The sequence below is a fragment of the Carassius carassius genome, chromosome 26 (genome assembly GCF_963082965.1).
Source record: "Carassius carassius chromosome 26, fCarCar2.1, whole genome shotgun sequence".
Lineage (NCBI taxonomy): Eukaryota > Metazoa > Chordata > Actinopteri > Cypriniformes > Cyprinidae > Carassius > Carassius carassius.
The window spans coordinates 23,879,531-23,898,269 of record NC_081780.1 but is presented as its reverse complement, the minus strand read 5'-3'; the positions used below and the strand labels follow the sequence as shown (position 1 = coordinate 23,898,269).

At 38.3% G+C, this 18,739-nt stretch overlaps 1 protein-coding gene across 4 annotated transcripts in view; it reads left to right on the top strand.

Annotated features, from left to right (window-relative positions):
- The window catches only part of LOC132106027 (zinc finger protein 883-like), a 95,391-nt gene that overhangs the window by 55,684 nt on the left and 20,968 nt on the right, over positions 1-18,739 (top strand). The window contains exon 1 of one of the 4 annotated variants that reach the window (XM_059511626.1): positions 364-983. The exons of the other annotated variants lie outside the window; for them this stretch is intronic. Coding sequence (XP_059367609.1) covers positions 680-983 — 304 coding nt within the window. The 5' untranslated portion in view covers positions 364-679. Of the gene's footprint in view, positions 1-363; positions 984-18,739 lie in introns of those variants that run through there. 4 annotated transcript variants of the gene reach the window in all.

Sequence of the window (18,739 nt, the reverse complement as noted above, 5' to 3'; positions counted from 1 at the left end):
AAACCTGGCTGCGTGGATCAGTGGGCGTGGCTCATTATACTATTAGCAAAACGTCAAATGACGCCCGCTCCTTACAACCAAAACGGCGTTTTTTACGCTGTCATACATGAACGGCTTTAAAAAAACAGCGTTTTTCATGGACACTAAAAGGCCGTCAATTACGGCGTCATTGACGTATTTTCGCACGTTTTTTACGGCGTTTGTAATCACAACGGCGTATTTTGCGGCGCAAATACGGTTTAAAACTGCAAACGCGATTAAGCTATAGCGCAGTTCTGACCCTATAGGCTTGCCATACATGTTGTCTATTCGCGTCTTTGCATTAATATGTATCACTCGCGCTTAACGCTTCATTCGCGTCTGGTGTGAAAGCACCATCCTCTTCTCGCCGCTTCACGTCTCCAGTCCAGCGGGTGGCGCTAAAACACATTCGTTTGTTTGACAAACACCATTAGACCTCAGAAGAAGAAGATTAGTTTCACCGCGCTCTCTGTTGTTTTGTCGTGGTGCTAGTTTAATACAAACTGTTAGAAATGTTGTTTCTGTAAGTGGAAAAATACAGTTTTTGAATCAGGTCATTAATCGCCTGTAATATTCTCATCATCACAGTCGTGACTAAGTTTTGAATCAAGCAGGAAATTCTGGAGGAGTGTCAGCTGAACTGAGATCTGCTGTGAATATGGAGTTTGTTAAAGAGGAGAGTGAGGAAAACACGAGTGAAATAAAACAAGAGGAACCAGAAACCTGGAAAATACAACACGAGGAACCAGAAACCTGGAGAATAAAAGAAGAGGAACCAGAAACCTGGAAAATAAAAGAAGAGGAACCAGAAACCTGGAAAATAAAAGAAGAGGAACCAGAAACCTGGAGAATAAAAGAAGAGGAGCCAGAAATATTAAGAATAAAACACGGGGAACCAGAAATATTAAGAATAAAACACGAGGAACCAAAAACCTGGAGAATAAAACGCGAGGAACAAGGAGGTAGGTTTTTATTCTACAGTCATTAAAGACAAATTTGGTAGATTCACAGATCCTTTGTGTAAAGATAAGACCTTTAACTATCATTACATTTTCTTAAATCCATGTTTCAAAGGTTTTTATGGAAAGTGACTGAACTGACACTGAGGATATTTAATTAATTAGACTTTATTTTTGCGTTTTGGAATCATTTAACTGTCGAATAACTTTAAAGGTTATTTTCTCAATATTTTAACTTTTTTTCACTCTCAGATTCCAGATATCTTCCAAATAGCTGTATCTCGGCCAAATATAGTCTCATCGTAACAAACTATACATCAATGGAAAGATTATTTATTCAGCTTTCAGATAATGCATAAAACTCACAACACATACAGCACACAGTGCATTGTCACAACATAAATGTAAACTTGTTCATTCTAATGTCTGATCTGTAATCAGTGATTTCTGAAAAAAAAAAACTATATGTGCTTGACTAGGCTAATTTTTCCCGCCTTTCTTTCATAGACAACATCCATAATTATAGCATTAGAAATAGCCTACTACTGTTACTAAAGAGCTTACACAAATCGGAGGACTAACCAATACGAAAGCTAAAACGTGATTTTGGTAATCACCAGTACTGTTAGTTTAGAGCAGCAGTGGCACAAACCTTACATAAGTTATTTAAAACCTTATATAAATTTGTTTTAATTAAATTAAGCATTGTATATAGTGAATATACAGGGTTTAGTATACATGAGTACACTCCCTCTGAAACTTAACCAATTCATCAATTACTCTTTACTTCGAAGACATGTTAGTGTTCTTTGGAGATGTACTGTTACAACTAGCTTGCTAGATCAATTACCAAAGAAGGATGCCAAAATTATTAAGCAAAATAAGATTTTCTTATCAAAGCGATACAATTTTGTTGCAAAAATGAGTACACCCTCCTGAAAGTTACTAAATAAAAAAAGTGTATAGGTTTAACGCTATTTTTGATCAACAGGTAAGTATACTGATCCAAAACTTTTAAAGACAAGTAATTTCCTTACAATTAAAAGTGTTATATAGCCCACTGAATCATTCTCAGACTTAATGCTGGCAGCAGTGGAAACACTTGAGAGAGAACTGCTAGGAGACTTTTTTTCTTAGCATTAAAGAGGACAATGGTAAAAGAGAAATACCAAATTATTGTTTGTGGAAATATCAGGGGTTGTAAGAAAATATCAATACATGTATCGCAATATTTTGTTTGGCAATACTGTATCGATTCTTAAAAACAAAATATCAATATTTCGGTGATTCCACGCAGAACATAAATACAAAACCTGTGAAATCCAAGTGGAAAGGTTCGACACCTTTATTTTATTGATTTACAAGTGTAATTTTAATTAAAGCAGGTTCTAAAAACCGATACGATTATGACTCGATTCATTGCTATTAACTCACAAATGCAACCAAAAGATATATAACATGAATGTTTAATTAAACACTTGAAAATTTTACCCTCTTTTCCAATTGGAACATTTACAACAGCACGACAAAAATAAAAATAAATAATGGATGGGGGATTGATAAAATCAGTTAAGCTTATAATGGCAACAGTCAATAAAGCCTTCCAGTCTTTTGTGCCAACATGTGCAATAGTGCAAATAACTGAGCTACTCTAGTTAAATGAATGAAATGAAACAAATTAATATATAAAATACAAAAATAAAAAACTTAAACTTAAACTTCTCTGACATTTGATCTTTCACACAACGTAAGATCCATGAATCAAACAAGTGCTACAGTGCTTTTGAGAGGTTTTTCTTAAATAAAAATCAAGTTCAAAGATGCAGTGTCTCTGTACTTAACAACTTTAGCATGGGCCAGCTCTTGAGGGGTCTTGATAGTCTGGCTAGGGTCCACAGTGCAGAAGGTCCCATCTCACCAAAGAGATCTTCAAAGGGTTTTGATTTCTTGAAAGGAGGAACATGTTCTAAAATTACAAAAAAAAGCATGGCTTAGTTATGTCAGAGAAATATAATGCGTGCCTCTTACAACTGTTACTTGATAAATAAAATATGTCACATTTTCAGGCTGTTAATGGCATAAAAGAACAGACCAATGTTTAACTACAGCGTGCACATACCTTCTTCAATGGTTTCAGCTTGGAGCACTGGTATCAATTCAGGGTTGTCATCATCATCATCATAAGTTTTGTCAGCAGATGAGTGAGCCGTTGCATTCTCAACCTGTGACACTGTGTCATCCTATAGATTATAACACAGACACACGTTCTCACACACACAGCAAATGGAGAGGCAGTGTGTTTTAATGAATTTATAAAACATTGCTGAAGCAAAAAAATATATATTCTAACTTTCTGGATCATCAATTCTGCAGGCACGTGGATGAGAAACTGGGAGCCTGCATCTCTTTCCTCTTCACTTAAAAAAAGGCAGCTTTTTAAATCTGGGGCCTAAGGCAGATGCTCTATATAGAACTTGTCTCACATCCATATATCGATGTTCTAGATCCTTTGCCATTGAAGAGGTGCAATGACAGATACAGTTGGCTGCTCTTCCTTGCACATTATGGTGGTGGCGGTTGTCACTGGTGAGAGAAGCTTAACCATATCTTCAGCTATAGTGATGTTCATTTCATTGAGGGTATGCTGCACATCATTTGAGAGTTTCCTTAGTTTTTTGTCCAGCAGTAAAGCACACACTGCAGCTTGTTGCTCCAAAAATCGTTCCAGCATACCAAAGGAGCCGTTCCAGCAAGTGATCACGTCTTGTTTAAGCGTGTGTTCTGGAATTCCGAGCAAGCTCTGCTTCTCTTTTAAAACAGTGGTACCAATCGTGCTGAGGTGAAAAAATGACACGATTCATCTCACTCTTCCCAAAAGAAGTGTTGCACCAGCACATTTCAGGCCTTTCTGTCTTGCCAAGTTAATGGTATGCACAAAGCATTTAATGTGAGGTGACAGATTTGCCTCTGCTCCAGCTATTGCCATATTGCTGGCATTATCAGTGACCAGTGCAGGATTTTTGTCAAGTATATTCCAATCTTCACAAGTTTCTGTTAAGACTTTACCAAGATTTATCTCGGTGTGGGAGTCATTCAAAACATGTGTCTGCAGAACATAATTCTTCATTTGCCTGTCAGTGTCAATATAATGACAGGTCAAAGTTACATAACCTTCAGTTGTACATGATGTCCATCCATCTGTTGTGATTTGCGCCTTTCACACCTGTCATTTCACACATGACCTACTGTAGCGAAGCTAAATAAACTTATTTAACCTCTTCCGAGACATATTTACAAAATCGAGACTTCTGGGATTCCGTAATCTGCTCTCAAGAGACCAAGTCAATAAATTTGGATCCAAAACATCAACATATTCTGGTGTTGCTAGAGGAGGAGTACAGTGAGAAGTGTTTGGTACTCACAGTGACGTTCAGTGGTAGTAAAGCTTATTTAGGGATGAATAAGAGCTGAAGGTGTGAGGGAGTTGTGCTTCATTAACGCTGGCATGAATTTAGTGTTCGGCAATATGGTCATTTTTCTAATCGTCATATCGTCAGCCCATAAGATCAATGATACACAATATTGTTGTGCATGGGTGGAGCAAGAGAGAGACTCTTTGTTTTTGTCATAGCTTAAGTATTTGGTGTTTTAAACCACGCAGGTGCGCGAGAGAGAGTGCGTGAATGGAATCACCAATAATCTAATATATACCTTCAAACATACTGATAAACTAACGTTAAATATAAAAATACTGTATTTAAAACAGCTAGTTCATATATAGTCGGACGCGACTGTCATATCGCGCGTCCTGTGACAAATCTGCCGCATCTGCGCACGGAATTTATCAGTCTAAATCAGGGGTGCCCAACCCTGCTTCTGGCGATCGACTGTCCTGCAAAGTTTGGCTCCAACCCTAATCAAACACACCTGCCTTTAATTTTTAAGTGAGCCTGAAGACCTTAATTAGTTGCTTCAGGTGTGTTTGATTAGGGTTGGAGCTAAACTTTGCAGGACAGTGGATCGCCAGGAGCAGGGTTGGGCACCCCTTGGTCTAAATGTTCTGCAAAAACAGTCAACGGTGAAAATCAATAGTAGATTTCATTGAAAGTCCCAACAGTTTAACACTAATATTGGACATAAACAAACATATTAAATATAAAATATTCAAACAGGTAAGGTCACATATTTGGAGTAAAGTTGAATTGAACTGATGCATCAGTCATACTGCGCTCCGGACCACGCGCCCAATGCACCGCCACATAACTGTGGCATTAAACTCAGTTAACGAGGTCTCATTTAAAATTTTGTACATCTATAAGCCGTTCAGATTACTTGTTAAAGTGCAATGAAATACCTTATATTTGCAGACGATGTACGTCTGTTTGTGGATGGAGACTTTGTCACTGGCTACAGGCCCCAATCCTGATTTGCGTGCATGTGTGTGTTTGTGCAAAATGTGTTGCTGAAGTGAAATAGCTTGGCAGTTTGATAGCTGAATTTTAATAGGCCGCCTAATAAAAATACAAATAATTATTATAATTACATTAATAGAAGAATGAACCTAATATTGTCTTAAATATTGACAGACACATCTGCTATCATCGATATCTCTGACTATAGTCGATACACAATACTATCGTCTGTCGGCACAACCCTACTAGACATGGGTTGATTACCGGTTTCAAGGTATACCACGATTTGAAAATCTCATGGTTTCAAAACCACTATTATTTTCCATTAAAACAATCCTACTGTATGCGCCACGTCCAAACAGCTTTCAAAAGAATACAGAACCGCAGATAAGTACGGACGGATGAGCTCGACACATGCGCAGTACCATGGGGTGTGCGGCTGTCCGCGGGCCCTCTTGATGAAAATAACGTAATGCTGATGGTGCACAGATCCTTAATGCGATTGGCAACCAGCTGTTTTTTTTGCCTTATTGCAACTGGGGTTATATATGAATTTGTTTCTGAGGGGAGCTGACTGTCTTCTGAAAAGTTTACGTGGTATTTTCTTTTCATCTTGTCTCTGTATAGTTCATGATGCAGTGTTTCAATGGAGCTTTGTTTACAGCGGTAACCAAGTAAATGCTGTATCTGGTGTTCCAGAGGTGCCTCCTGCTGTCAGAGATTGAATTGGCATCTCATTCAGGGCTTCTTCTTCTGTTTGTTTCGTTCAGGCATGTAGTATAATTTCAAAAAGCTAATTTCAGCTGCACATGCTGAATTAAAGTAACACTGCATTGTTTGCAGTAAATATGAACATGCATTGACACAAATGTTGTAATTACACCATAAATGCATATATTTATAGTCTACCATTACATTTCGGCTAGGTTTAAAGGTAAAGAGCACTTTTAAATAAACATGACAGACAATTACAAATGAGGACAATGGAAGCAATCAAAATCAACAAAAGAATGATATACAAGTGCTATAACAAGTCTCAGTTAGCTTGACAGTAGACATAGCAAGGGCTTTTTAAATAATATAATAAATTAAAAGAAAACAATGGAAAAAGAATAGAGCAAGCTAGTATGAGATCTTTTTGCTTTTGTTAGTTGTATAATAAATGAAAAGAAAACATAAATACAAACATTTTAGTAAGGTTGTTTTTTTTTGTAAGACAACAAGCAGCAAATTAATATAGTGAAGGGACATGTTTTTTTTTTAAAGAATAGAATTAGAATAGAGAGTGCTAGAGCAAGAGGGTCAAATAAAGATGGAAGAGATGTGTTTTTAGCTGATTCTTGAAGATGGCTAAGGAGTCAGCTGCTCGGATTGAGTTGGGCAGGTCATTCCACCAGTAGGGAACATTTAATTTAAAAGTCTATAAAATTGACTGAGTTTCTTTGGTATGGCACAATCAAGCGATGTTCACTTGCAGAACGCAAGCTTCTAGAGGACACGTAAGTCTGAAGTAATGAATTTAGGGGTGCTGAGGGGGGCCATTTATTATTTATTTTTTTACAGCTCGGGCTCGGGGTAAGTTTGCTTCTCTCCTTTTATTGTGCCCATATACATATACTGAGTTACGTTTTTTTCTTTATTTTATAAAAGCACAACTTAAAACAGTTCAAGCATATAACAATGTTTAAATATTAGACCCGCATAAATGAGCACTATCCAATAGTTTGTACAGAGACGCTTCAGGACATGGAGGCTACAGAGTGATCACTGTTGAATTTTTTCAGTGGATACGCAGTTGTTTTTGCTCATAAAGGTAAGAGTAATACATCATTTGTAACTGCAAAGGGTCTTTTATTTTTGTGCACTCACAATATCAACAAAACGTTGTGCTTTTATACGATAAATAAAACAAAAACTTTTAACAGGAATACAAAAATGAACCGAAACTCAGTGAAAACATGCCTCACAGACATGATAAAAAAATCCATAGAAAACTTAAAATGATTACTTAACAAAATAAAACAAATCAAAAGCAAAAACTCTTTAATCATAATTATAATCTGTAAAGATGTACTTCTCACTAATGGCGCGCCTAATGAGATGGTGAGTCAGGCTCGGCAACTTCATGCTAAAATTACAAATGGGACACACTACGGTTTCGAGGACTTTACGGACATGTGCACGCAGTGGCCATTGTTAGTCCACCAGACCGAAAGTGCAAATGAAGTGTTCCATTTCGGACAGGGCTTAAGTCTTCCCTGTCATTCAAGTGGGGAGCAGGATCATTAAAACTTTCCATTTTTGGTAGGTAATGTGTCTGCTGGTGATTGAGAGACAACAGGAGGGTCATCATTAGGAGTCTCATTCTCATCTTTGGAGAATGCCGCATAATCGGGGTCCTCCTCAAGATTATCGTCTGTCTCAGGCACATTCTCCTCTGTCACTTTCACTGTCAAATGCTGTGACAAAATCTCATTGACAAAATACATTTGCTTTGAGTCCATTTTCAATTGAGAGAGAGAGCATAAGAGAGCTTTTATATGATAGCTCCTCCCCTCTAGACTATGTGAATTATGTTTTTGGCATGAGAAATATAAAAGTTTAATCCGAATTAGAATTCCCCCTACCCCCATGTCATGTCAACTATCAGTGGTTCTTGCAATACTACAGGTCTGGTTATGTTAGGTTTTTCATATATTATACTTAATATATAAAATTATAGTGAATATTATAAAAATAACAATGGATATTATAAAAATGATAGCATGTTGTAGTGACCTCGATAACCCCCAAAACAAATGTGTGTAAAATTTAGGGCTGTGACGGTCATGTGACAACCATATCACCGCACTGTATGTATGAATGTATGTGTGTGTATCGAGTGGCAACCTCCCGCTCTCTCTCGTGAAGCCAACAAGGAAGTGACTAAAACTGTAATTCATACACTGGCCGTTTGAGGCTGGCTGCAAAAGGGAGTCAGTCCCATAGACTCATCATGTTAAAATGTCCAAGTTTATAGCAGAAAAAAACGTTTACAGCCTGGTTCAAAAAAAGATTTTGTTCTATAGAGTTCATTTTGCCCTTCATGACAACTGTGAGGGGGGTGAATTTTTTTATAACTCATCCGTTTAAATTATAATAAGCCTTAAAATGCTGCATAATTAAGGGCGTGGCCACTAGCGTGACAGGTGGATTGCCGCTTCTGACACTGCCCATTTTTGATTGTCCGGGAGAGTCATGCGGTGATGCACTGCTAAGATGGCAACAGCCCGCTCTGCACACTTTAAGCTTCAAAAACGCTCTTCAGGAGTCTACGGGTGACGTCACAGACACTATGTCCATATTTGTATACAGTCTATGGTGTGTGTATATAAATATATACAGTATATTAGGGGTGGAACAATACATGTATTCGTACATGTAAAAAAATTAAGTTTTATGTATTCAAACAATTAGACATGCTAAAACAGAATTTGGTAACAATAAAAAAATATGGTGAGAAAAAAAAATAAAACATTTCATAGGGACCTAATCATGTATTTTTTGTTAAACTTTTATTAAATTGATTTGAAAATTTATAAGTTTCATGATTTTAATTAATTAGACTTGCTTTATGAGTAATAAACTAATTTAACTATTAAAAAGGAGTGGAGTAAAATTTAAATAATATAAAAAAAAACAATCAAGGAAAATTAAATAATGGAATTTAGAAATAAATAAAATGGAATTTAGGAAACAAATTAAACACTTTAACACTAGTATAGTGTGGTAATTTCAATATTTACTATTACTTTTATAGTTATTACTTTTATTACTAATACTATTATTAGTATTGTTCAGTACCGTTTCCTTTTTCTTTTTTTTGTAAATAAAGCACTTTTTTATTTATTTTTTACTATTGGTTAATTAATCGGTATCGGCCAGTGTGGTCCAACCTAGCTATCGGTATCGGCAAAATCCAATATCGGTTGACCTCTAATCGCAGCAATACAATGCTGTTTGATACAATGCTGACTACCAGCAGAAGAACACTGAATGCAGTGAGTTGCGCACTTGAAAACAAAGCCTGCTAGACAGTAACCATGTGCTTGAAACTGAATGTGTCTCTCACAGACTGAATATTCGATATTCTGTGTCAGCTGCACCACAATGTGCTGTTTCTACATGTATTTATGCTTTGATTTGAAAGAAAACAGTGCATCCTTGTGGCGCGGCTGACATAGAAAAGCATAGGCAGTTTGAGTGATGTGGGGAGACACAGAGGAGACTGTTGACAAAGGAATTGTTGAATAAAGTAATTTTTGTTTTCTTTGTTTACAAACCGTATTCTTGTCACTTTATAACGTTACAGTTGAAACACTGATGCAGATGGACTATTCTGATGATGCTTTCATACTTTTCTGGACCTTGACAGTGTAACTTACTTGGCATATAACCTCCGGCTTTTCTACCGTTCGGACGTTCTAGCTTACTGCTCTGCGCTTTGCTTCTTATTTCTGTACTTTTCTCTGATTTTTCTAAGATTTCTACATCAGCAGATCAGCACAGTGCTCAAAAAACAGATTTTTTGGCACAAACGCTAAAACTAAAAACTCTTTGGAACTGGAATAATACTACAAAAAGAAAACTTTGCCTCCCACTGCCAGCAGCTTACATTCCAGAGAGGGGAAAACAACTTCCTACATTCAAACAGAACAGAGAAAAAATGCCTCCTGTTGGATCTACTTGTTGCATGAACTGCGGCAAACTTCTACAAAGGATTGTGATTCTTGAAACAAAGTTACTTGCTGGACTTCCAAAACAGACGGAACACTTAGTAGACCGTCGTCATGGACCCTCTCAGCATACGGTGAGTCCCATGAATCTTCTGAATCTCAACAGTTTATACCAAGTGTAGAGGAACAAGCCGAAACTGATCGCCACACGAATCGATGGCACAAACAGGGAGCGAGACCCAAAGGAACACGAAATATCAGATTGTCACGAGTTTCTCGTATTGCTGCCGTAGCTTCCTCTACCCCAGATTCGACTATGACAAGGCTTGTGAATACTGGCATTCAACCACCCCCTATATATCTTGAGAACAGATTTGAAGCATTAAAGAATGTGGGCGAGGAATCCCCAAATGTATTTAAACATGGATCTGATCAGCCAGCAGATAACATCGCTACTAACAGGCGCTCAAGGACGAGCAGACAGCGGCTTTCAGCTCAGAGCGCAGCCGAGCCCAGGACTCTAATAGTGGGTGACTCTGTTATCAGAAACATCCGTAGCAGGAGTACAACAACATGCTGCCTTCCTCAAGCAACGGTCTCTGATGTGAACAAGGAACTTCAGAACATTCTGATGAAGCACAAGACTGCAAATCGAATCATCATCCATGTGGGGAAGAATGATATTCAGAAAGAGCAGTCAGAACTCCTTAAGAAGGACTTCAGTGAACTCTTTGAAACACTTCGAAGACTCAAAGTTCAGTCGTTCATCAGTGGACCACTCCCAGCAAGGGGAACAAATATGTTTTCACGGTTGCTTGGGCTGAACACATGGCTACAAAGATCTTGTAATATAAAAGGAGTGAATTTCATTGACAACTTCAATCTTTTCTGGGGCCATAGACAATTGTTTAAACCGGATGGCCTCCACCCAAACAAACTTGGTGCTAGAGTGTTTAAGGACAATATCTACTTTTCCCTCCGTCATCCTTCAGCAGAGTGTGTCAATCCATTCAGCACACACACACCGGGTCCGAGTCATCATGTGGTTGACATATCCCACAAGGAAACTGATAACACCATGCAGACAAAACAATCACTGTGTGTCTATCTGCTGAAGGTGAACCAAAAACAACTGATAGCAGCTCTCAGTGATATGTGTCGTGTCCCCGCTATAATAACAGCAACATTCACAAATGCCTACTGAACAAGCGAGAACCCAGTGTGCCTGTAGCTTTCTCTATTTCAGTTTTATCACGTGTTAGAAAGTCTAAGGCCATCTCAAGCCGAAGGGCAAACTCATCTAATCTGCGGCCTATTATGCATCAAACTAAAATTGATGTTAAGACACAAAGCACAGCCATCAAGTTAGCATCTTTAAACATTCACTCACTAAAAAATAAATCATTTCTAATCAATGACTTTATAACCACAAACAATCTGGATTTTATGTTTCTAAACGAAACATGGCTTGAAGACAGCTGCAATGCAACAGTCCTTAATGAAGCAGCCCCTCCTAACTTCACTTACATGAGTGTCTGCAGGACTGTTAGGAGAGGTGGGGGTGTAGCTGCTCTATTTAAAGATGTCTATCAATGCAAGCGTCATTTGGTCAGTACTTGTCTTTTTCAATATCTAGGGATTGTGCTGAACGGTGCTCCACGCATTCTGTTTATTATTATTTACAGGCCTCCAAAATACTCTCCAGCCTTTGTTGAAGAGGTCACAGAAATGTTATCAATGATTTCCTCAGAGTTTGACTGTTTTGCTATTGCAGGGGATTTTAATATTCACATAGATTATTCAGAAAACAAAACTACAAAAGAAATGATAACGGTTCTAAACACTTTTGACTTGACTGGTGGACACACTCTAGACTTAATCATCAGTAGGGGTCTAAACATTTCATCCATTGTTATTAAGGACATAGCACTATCTGATCACTTCTGTATTTTCTTTGATATTTTGATGTCTGCTACAACTGAATCTAGATCGGTCTCTGTCAGAAGGAGATGCATTAACGAGAACACAAGTGTACTATTTATGGAGGCTATATCTTTAACACCAAGCATTTCTGCAGACTCCGTTGATACTCTCCTTGATTCATTCAACTCAAAAGTTAAGAATGTTATTGATGATATTGCTCCAATAATAATCAGTAAGAAAACAGACAGAAATCAGTTTGGAGAAGATCAACAGCAGTTCAGACTATGAAAAGACAATGCAGAAAAACAGAGCGGATGTGGCGGAAGACAAAACTTGAAATTCACTATAGCATCTACAAAGACAGCCTTCATGCTTTTAATGTGAAACTAGCCACAGCTAGACAGAATTTCTTCTCAAACCTTATAAACAGTAACTTAAACAACACTCGTACTCTTCTTGACACACTTCCCACATCTTTTTTCAAAAGTGTGCCTAACCTCTTAGAAGCAGATCTTCTAGAAGTGGTGAACACCTCACTTCTTTCTGGGACATTTCCAAACTCCTTAAATGCAGTTGTTAAGCCCCTCCTGAAAAAGAGCAATCTTGATAACACCATTTTGAGCAATTTTAGACCAATATCTAATCTTCCTTTTATAGGTAAAATTATAGAAAAGGTCATTTTTAATCAGCTGAACAAATACTTAAACTCAAATGGATACCTTTCAATCTGGTTTTCGACCGCATCACAGCACAGAGACAGAACTCATTAAGATAATAAATGATATTTGCTTAAATTGTGACTCTGGCAAAATATCGGTGCTGGTATTGCTAGATCTCAGTGCTGCGTTTGACACTGTCGAACACAACATACTACTAGAGAGACTGGAAAACTGGGTCGGGCTTTCTGGGATGGTACTCAAATAGTTCAGGTCATACTTAGAAGGGAGAGGCTATTATGTGAGTATAGGAAAGCATAAGCCTAAGTGGACGTCCATGACATGCGGAGTCCCACAAGGGTCAATTCTTGCACCGCTCTTGTTTAGCCTGTATATGCTTCCACTAAGTCAAATAATGAGAACGAACCAAATTGCCTATCACAGCTATGCTGATGATACCCAGATTTACCTAGCCTTATCTCCAAATGACTACAGCCCAATTGACTCCCTCTGCCAAGGCATTGAAGAAATTAATAGTTGGATGTGCCAGAACTTTCTTCAGTTAAACAAGGAAAAAACTGAAGTCATTGCATTTGGAAACAAAGATGAAGTGTTCAAGGTGAATGCATACCTTGACTCTAGGGGTCAAACAACTAAAAATCAAGTCAGGAATCTTGGTGTGATTCTGGAGACAGAACTTAGTTTCAATAGTCATGTCAAAGCAGTAACTAAATCATAGGGCTGCAACTAACGATTATTTTGATAATCGATTAATCTGTCGATTATTTTTTCGATTAATCGGTTTATGTACTTATATTTTAGTTTTTTCCATTTTTCCCCCAGCATAGATTTAAGAGATTTTAACCATTTTGCACTGTCATATCCTCATCAAAAATATACCTGGAGTTGTTTTATTGTGTTAGTAATCCTTTGTCGAACTCTTCTGCAATCAAAACACTGACCCATACTCTAGCAAATTTCACAAGGAGATTTCAAATAATGTTTTCACCATGGCAGTCCTTAGAGCTCCTAAAGTAGTTTAACATCCTGAACAAAGCTTATTAAGGAATCTTTCAGAACATATTTTCACAAAGAATAAGGATAAAACAGAATAAAATTGCAGTGCATTGTATTTTATTATTTACTGGGAAAAAGCTTTATAACTTTTGCTGTGAAATTGTAAACAATCCTTCAAAAAAAGTGCCAATGGCATGAAACCTGAATGGAACTCACAATTTAAAGTAAAATCCATCAGAAGGTTGTCCAGAAAAAAAATAGGACACACACAAAAAACCTGCTGTGTGAAAAAGAGGAGTGAATAATACTTAGAAAAAAAAGTGCATTTCAAATATCTAGATTTACCTCTCTCATTCAGTCATAATTAGGCTGCACGACTGAATTTTGAACTAGTAAACGACAAACTGATCACAGAACATGTTTGTAAAGCTTTAAATGTTAACTGTTAAAAAGCAATGTTATCAGCTTTTACGACTAAACATTTGCAAACAACATTGTACTGGAGAATCTGCACAAATAAAAGTCTTAGGGGCCGTTCGCATATCGTGCCTAAAAACGTGTGGAAAACGCTAGGCGCACCGCTTTCTCCTTCTTTCCAAAGCGCTCGGGCAGAAGCGCCCCTGAGGCGTCTGCCTTTGCTAAGCAACCATGACATGCTCTCTCCTTGAAGACGCGGAAATTTCAGCAAAGGATAAATGGATTTGCAGCTCAAAAAATCGCTTGCAGTAGCTCTGCTACTAAATTTATTTCAAAATGGAAATCCATATACAACTATGATCAGCTGTTCCTTTTATCTTGACTGAGCTTTTAACGTTGTTACGGGAAAGGATGAAGCTGATTGGTTAGTTCTTGTCACATGACCCGCGGTGCGGTTGCGGCATTCTGAAAAGTTTAAATGTTTTTAACTCGATGCGGTGCGGTGTTGGAAATAACGAACTTGAGCGTGCAAAAGACGCGATATGTGAACGTCCCCTTAAACAGTGCAGTAGTGCAGAGTTTACAGGTTACTCTTCTTTTTTAAAGGCTCAATGTAAAGTACTCCCACATCACGCTGAATGCTGCAGACATAGACATCATATGATGTCTATGGCTGCAGAGACGCTGTTCGGGAAGCACGTGACATAAAACAAGGCCAGCTATTGGCTATTCGCTACTTCTCCTGCTGTACTGGCTGAGTAAAACCTCCGGTGGCTCATTACTGCCACACTTTGGTCACCGCAGATTTGAAATATGCACGAAATGAGCCGCTGACGGCAAATAAAAGTTATTTAGCAACGAATCGATGACTAAATTAGTTGACAACTATTTTAATAATCGATTTTAATCGATTAAATCGATTCGTTGTTTCAGCTCTACTAAATCAGCATACTATCATTTAAAAAAAACATTGCAAGAATTAGATCTTTTGTTTTCAGCCAAGACTTGGAGAAACTTGTTCATGCCTTCATCACCAGCAGGGTGGACTATTGTAATGGGCTCCTCACCGGCCTTCCTAAAAAGACCATTAGACAGCTGCAGCTCATCCAGAACGCTGCCGCCAGGATTCTGACTAGAACCAGAAAATATGAGCATATCACACCAGTCCTCAGGTCCTTACACTGGCTTCCAGTTACATATAGGATTGATTTTAAAGTACTTTTACTCGTGTATATAAGTCACTAAATGACCTAGGACCAAAATATATTTCAGATATGCTCACTGAATATAAGCCTAACAGAACACTCAGGTCATTAGGATCGAGTCAGTTAGAAATACCAAGGGTTCACACAAAACAAGGGGAGTCCTCCTTTAGTTACTTTAGATCAGATGTGCTAAAACATTAGTCACATTTAAATCTAGACTTAAAACTCATCTGTTTAGCTGTGCATTTATTGAATGAGCACTGTGCAATGTCCGAACTGATTGCAATATATATTTTCACTGTTTATTTTATTTAATGTAAAATCATTTTCTAAGTGTTTTAAATTCATTTTAAATAAGTACAGTTTTAATAATTTTAAAAGTTTTAAAATTGCTTGTTTTATTCTTCATCATTATTTTACTTTCTTTTATGTAAAGCACTTTGAATTACCATTGTGTACAAAATGTGCTATATAAATAAACTTGCCTTGCCTTGCCTTGCCTTGCAGTCTATGGGACTGTTACGTCCCTTTTGGTCTGTCTGTGTTTTTATGCTGTTGTGAGAGGTGTTTGTTTTTATCCAGGAAGAAGACCGGATTGGTTCCTGCAGTCTGATTGATGCCACGCCCTGATTGATCAGCTGACTCCTGGACGTGTATAAATGCCTCCTTTGTTGCTACTTCATTAGCCCTTTTGTGCTCACTTGCTGGTTTGCTTGCCTGACTTTGTGCTTGCCTGACTTTGTGCTTGCCTGACTTTGTTATCTGCTGCTAGAGGGTAAAGATTTGAGAGTGTTTGTCTTTTGATTGTTTATTTGAGTGTTTGGACTACAGCCTGTTTAACGACCTTGAGAATAGATTATCCCCTAACATTGTTCTGTTGGAACTAAATTGTATATATTGTACATAGTAAATTAGGAGGTAGGGAGACCGATGCCACCTTTTTAATTTGATATTTTTCTGTGCCTGTTTTGGATTAGGGCAGGAAGAGGTATATTCCAAATTAGTTGTTTTTGTTTGTTATTTTGGCCTCGTCGGCTCCTGAGGTAAAATCCCAAGGTAACATAAATCTGTTAATTTACTCAAATAAATACGGTTTCATACACTTTTCTATAACGAACCGCACTGTCGTTGTTGTTTTTTTCCATGTTAAGTCCTTTACCCTAGACGGGGCGTAACATGAAATTGGGGGCTCGTCCTATTTTTTTTCTAAATCAAAATTACAAACTTGTCGTTTTTCATCAGTAAAACAGATCGATTTAGGTATTATTCAACTTGTTGTTTTCCTGGGGTTTTTACTTTGTGTGGGAGGAAACGTAGGCTGCGTGATGGCGTCAAAATTTGAATTGGACAAATTTACGATCGCGCCCACACATGAACAATTTGATAAGTGCCGCAAAGACGATTTATTAGTGATTGCAGATTTCTTTGATATTTATGTACCTCGTCACGCACTTAAAAAGGAAATAAAGGAGATGTTGCGCATTGAGCTTGTAAAACAAAGGGTCTTACCGGAAGAGGGTTGGCTCCGGGTGTTGCTTTTAACCCAGAACTATCTGAAGGTTTGGGTGCTGCTGAGGCGGAACACAAATCTGGTGAAGTTGATGGCATAGATCCCGTTGTCCCTTCACCGGATGAGAAACGGTTGGCAATCCGTTTAAAAGAATTAGACCTGGAACTAAGTCGGCAACAGTATCAGAGTCAGCTGCTAAATGTCCGGGCACTTGAGCTTGAGGCACAGCGTGATATCCGACTGAAAGAGCTGGAGGTCGAGTTAAAGACCCAAGTTCAGCGCACTTCTCCGAAAACAAAGGAGAATGTTATTCCAGGATCAGTAAGTGCCTCATCTGGTGCAACATCTCCTCTACCTACAGCATCTCGAACTGCGCCGGTAAGTTCTTCTGAATTTGATATTAGTAAGCAAATTTCGCTTGTTCCGTTGTTCAGAGAGAGTGAAGTAGACACATACTTCACTGTTTTTGAACGCATCGCGACCACATTGAAGTGGCCTAGAAATATTTGGCCTTTGCTTTTACAGTGCAAATTGGTAGGAAAGGCACAGGGAGTGTGCTCTTCTCTGACGTTAGAACAAAGTTTGGAATATGATGCGATTAAAGCGGCAGTGTTACGTGCGTATGAGTTAGTTCCGGAGGCTTACCGTCAGAAATTTAGAAGACATGTAAAAATCCCCAGCCAAACATTTGTTGAGTTCGCTCGCGAAAAGACCACTTTATTTGAGAAATGGTGTACTGCGAGTAAAATCACGACTTTTGAACAGTTGAAAGAGTTGATTTTGGTAGAAGAGTTTAAAAACTGTATATCTGAAAAAATTGTGGTCTATTTGAACGAACAGAAAGTTTCATCTCTTTCTGATGCGGCTATCTTTGCAGATGAGTTTGTGCTCACTCACAAAGTTGTTTTTTCGTCATCACGTCCTTCGCCAAAACACACCTCCCACTCTTCGCAGCACACCTCAGTAGATCGTTCTCACGGTTCGAAGCATGCTGTAGTTACTCAAAGGGATGATCCATTGCTTGACACCTCTTTGGTTGCCTCGAGAATGTTTCTACTATCATGAGAAGGGTCATTTGATTGCTGTTTGTCCAGTATTGCAGCGGAAAAATCTGCGGAAAAGTCACAATGTATCTAAGAGTGTAGCTTTCATTCGTATACCGTCTTCTGAGTCCTTAAATTCTGTTGACCCTACGTTTGAACCTTTTGTATGTGATGGAGCAGTTGCTTTGTCTAACTCTGATTCTGAGTTTACACCTGTACGCATTTTGAGAGACACCGGGGCTGCACAGTCGTTTATTTTAGCAAGTACGCTATCATTCTCACCTCAGTCCAGTTGTGGATCGGATGTGTTGGTTCAAGGAATTGAACTGGGAGTACTAAGAGTTCCTTTACATACCATTTACTTCCGTTCTGGCCTTGTGACCGGTGTAGTTAAGGTTGCTGTACGTTCTCAATTGCCAGTAAAATGGATTTCTCTCATTCTTGGAAATGATCTTGCTGGAAGTAGCGTTAGTGCTCTACCAGAGGTTACAGATATACTGTGTGTATCAGGGGAAGATAATGTGTTAGTGCAGGAGTTTCCCAATGTGTTTCAATCATGTGTTGTTACTCGAGCTCAAGCTTGAAGATTTGAGAGTGAGGTTGATCTTTCCAACTCATTTATGAGTTCAGAGGTGTCAGAGGTGAAAGCTAATGATGAAAATGATGGTTCCTCGGATGTGGTTGTTGGGCTTAATTTTGATTTTCCTTTTGGCAAGCCACAGCTAATCAGTGCTCAGAAAGCTGACGAAACCCTGTTGACATGCAGTTCCTCTGTGGTAGACAAGACTGATTTACCTAAACATGCAATTGCATATTTTCTAGATGACTGTGTACTCATGCGAAAGTGGAGCCCTGAGAAAG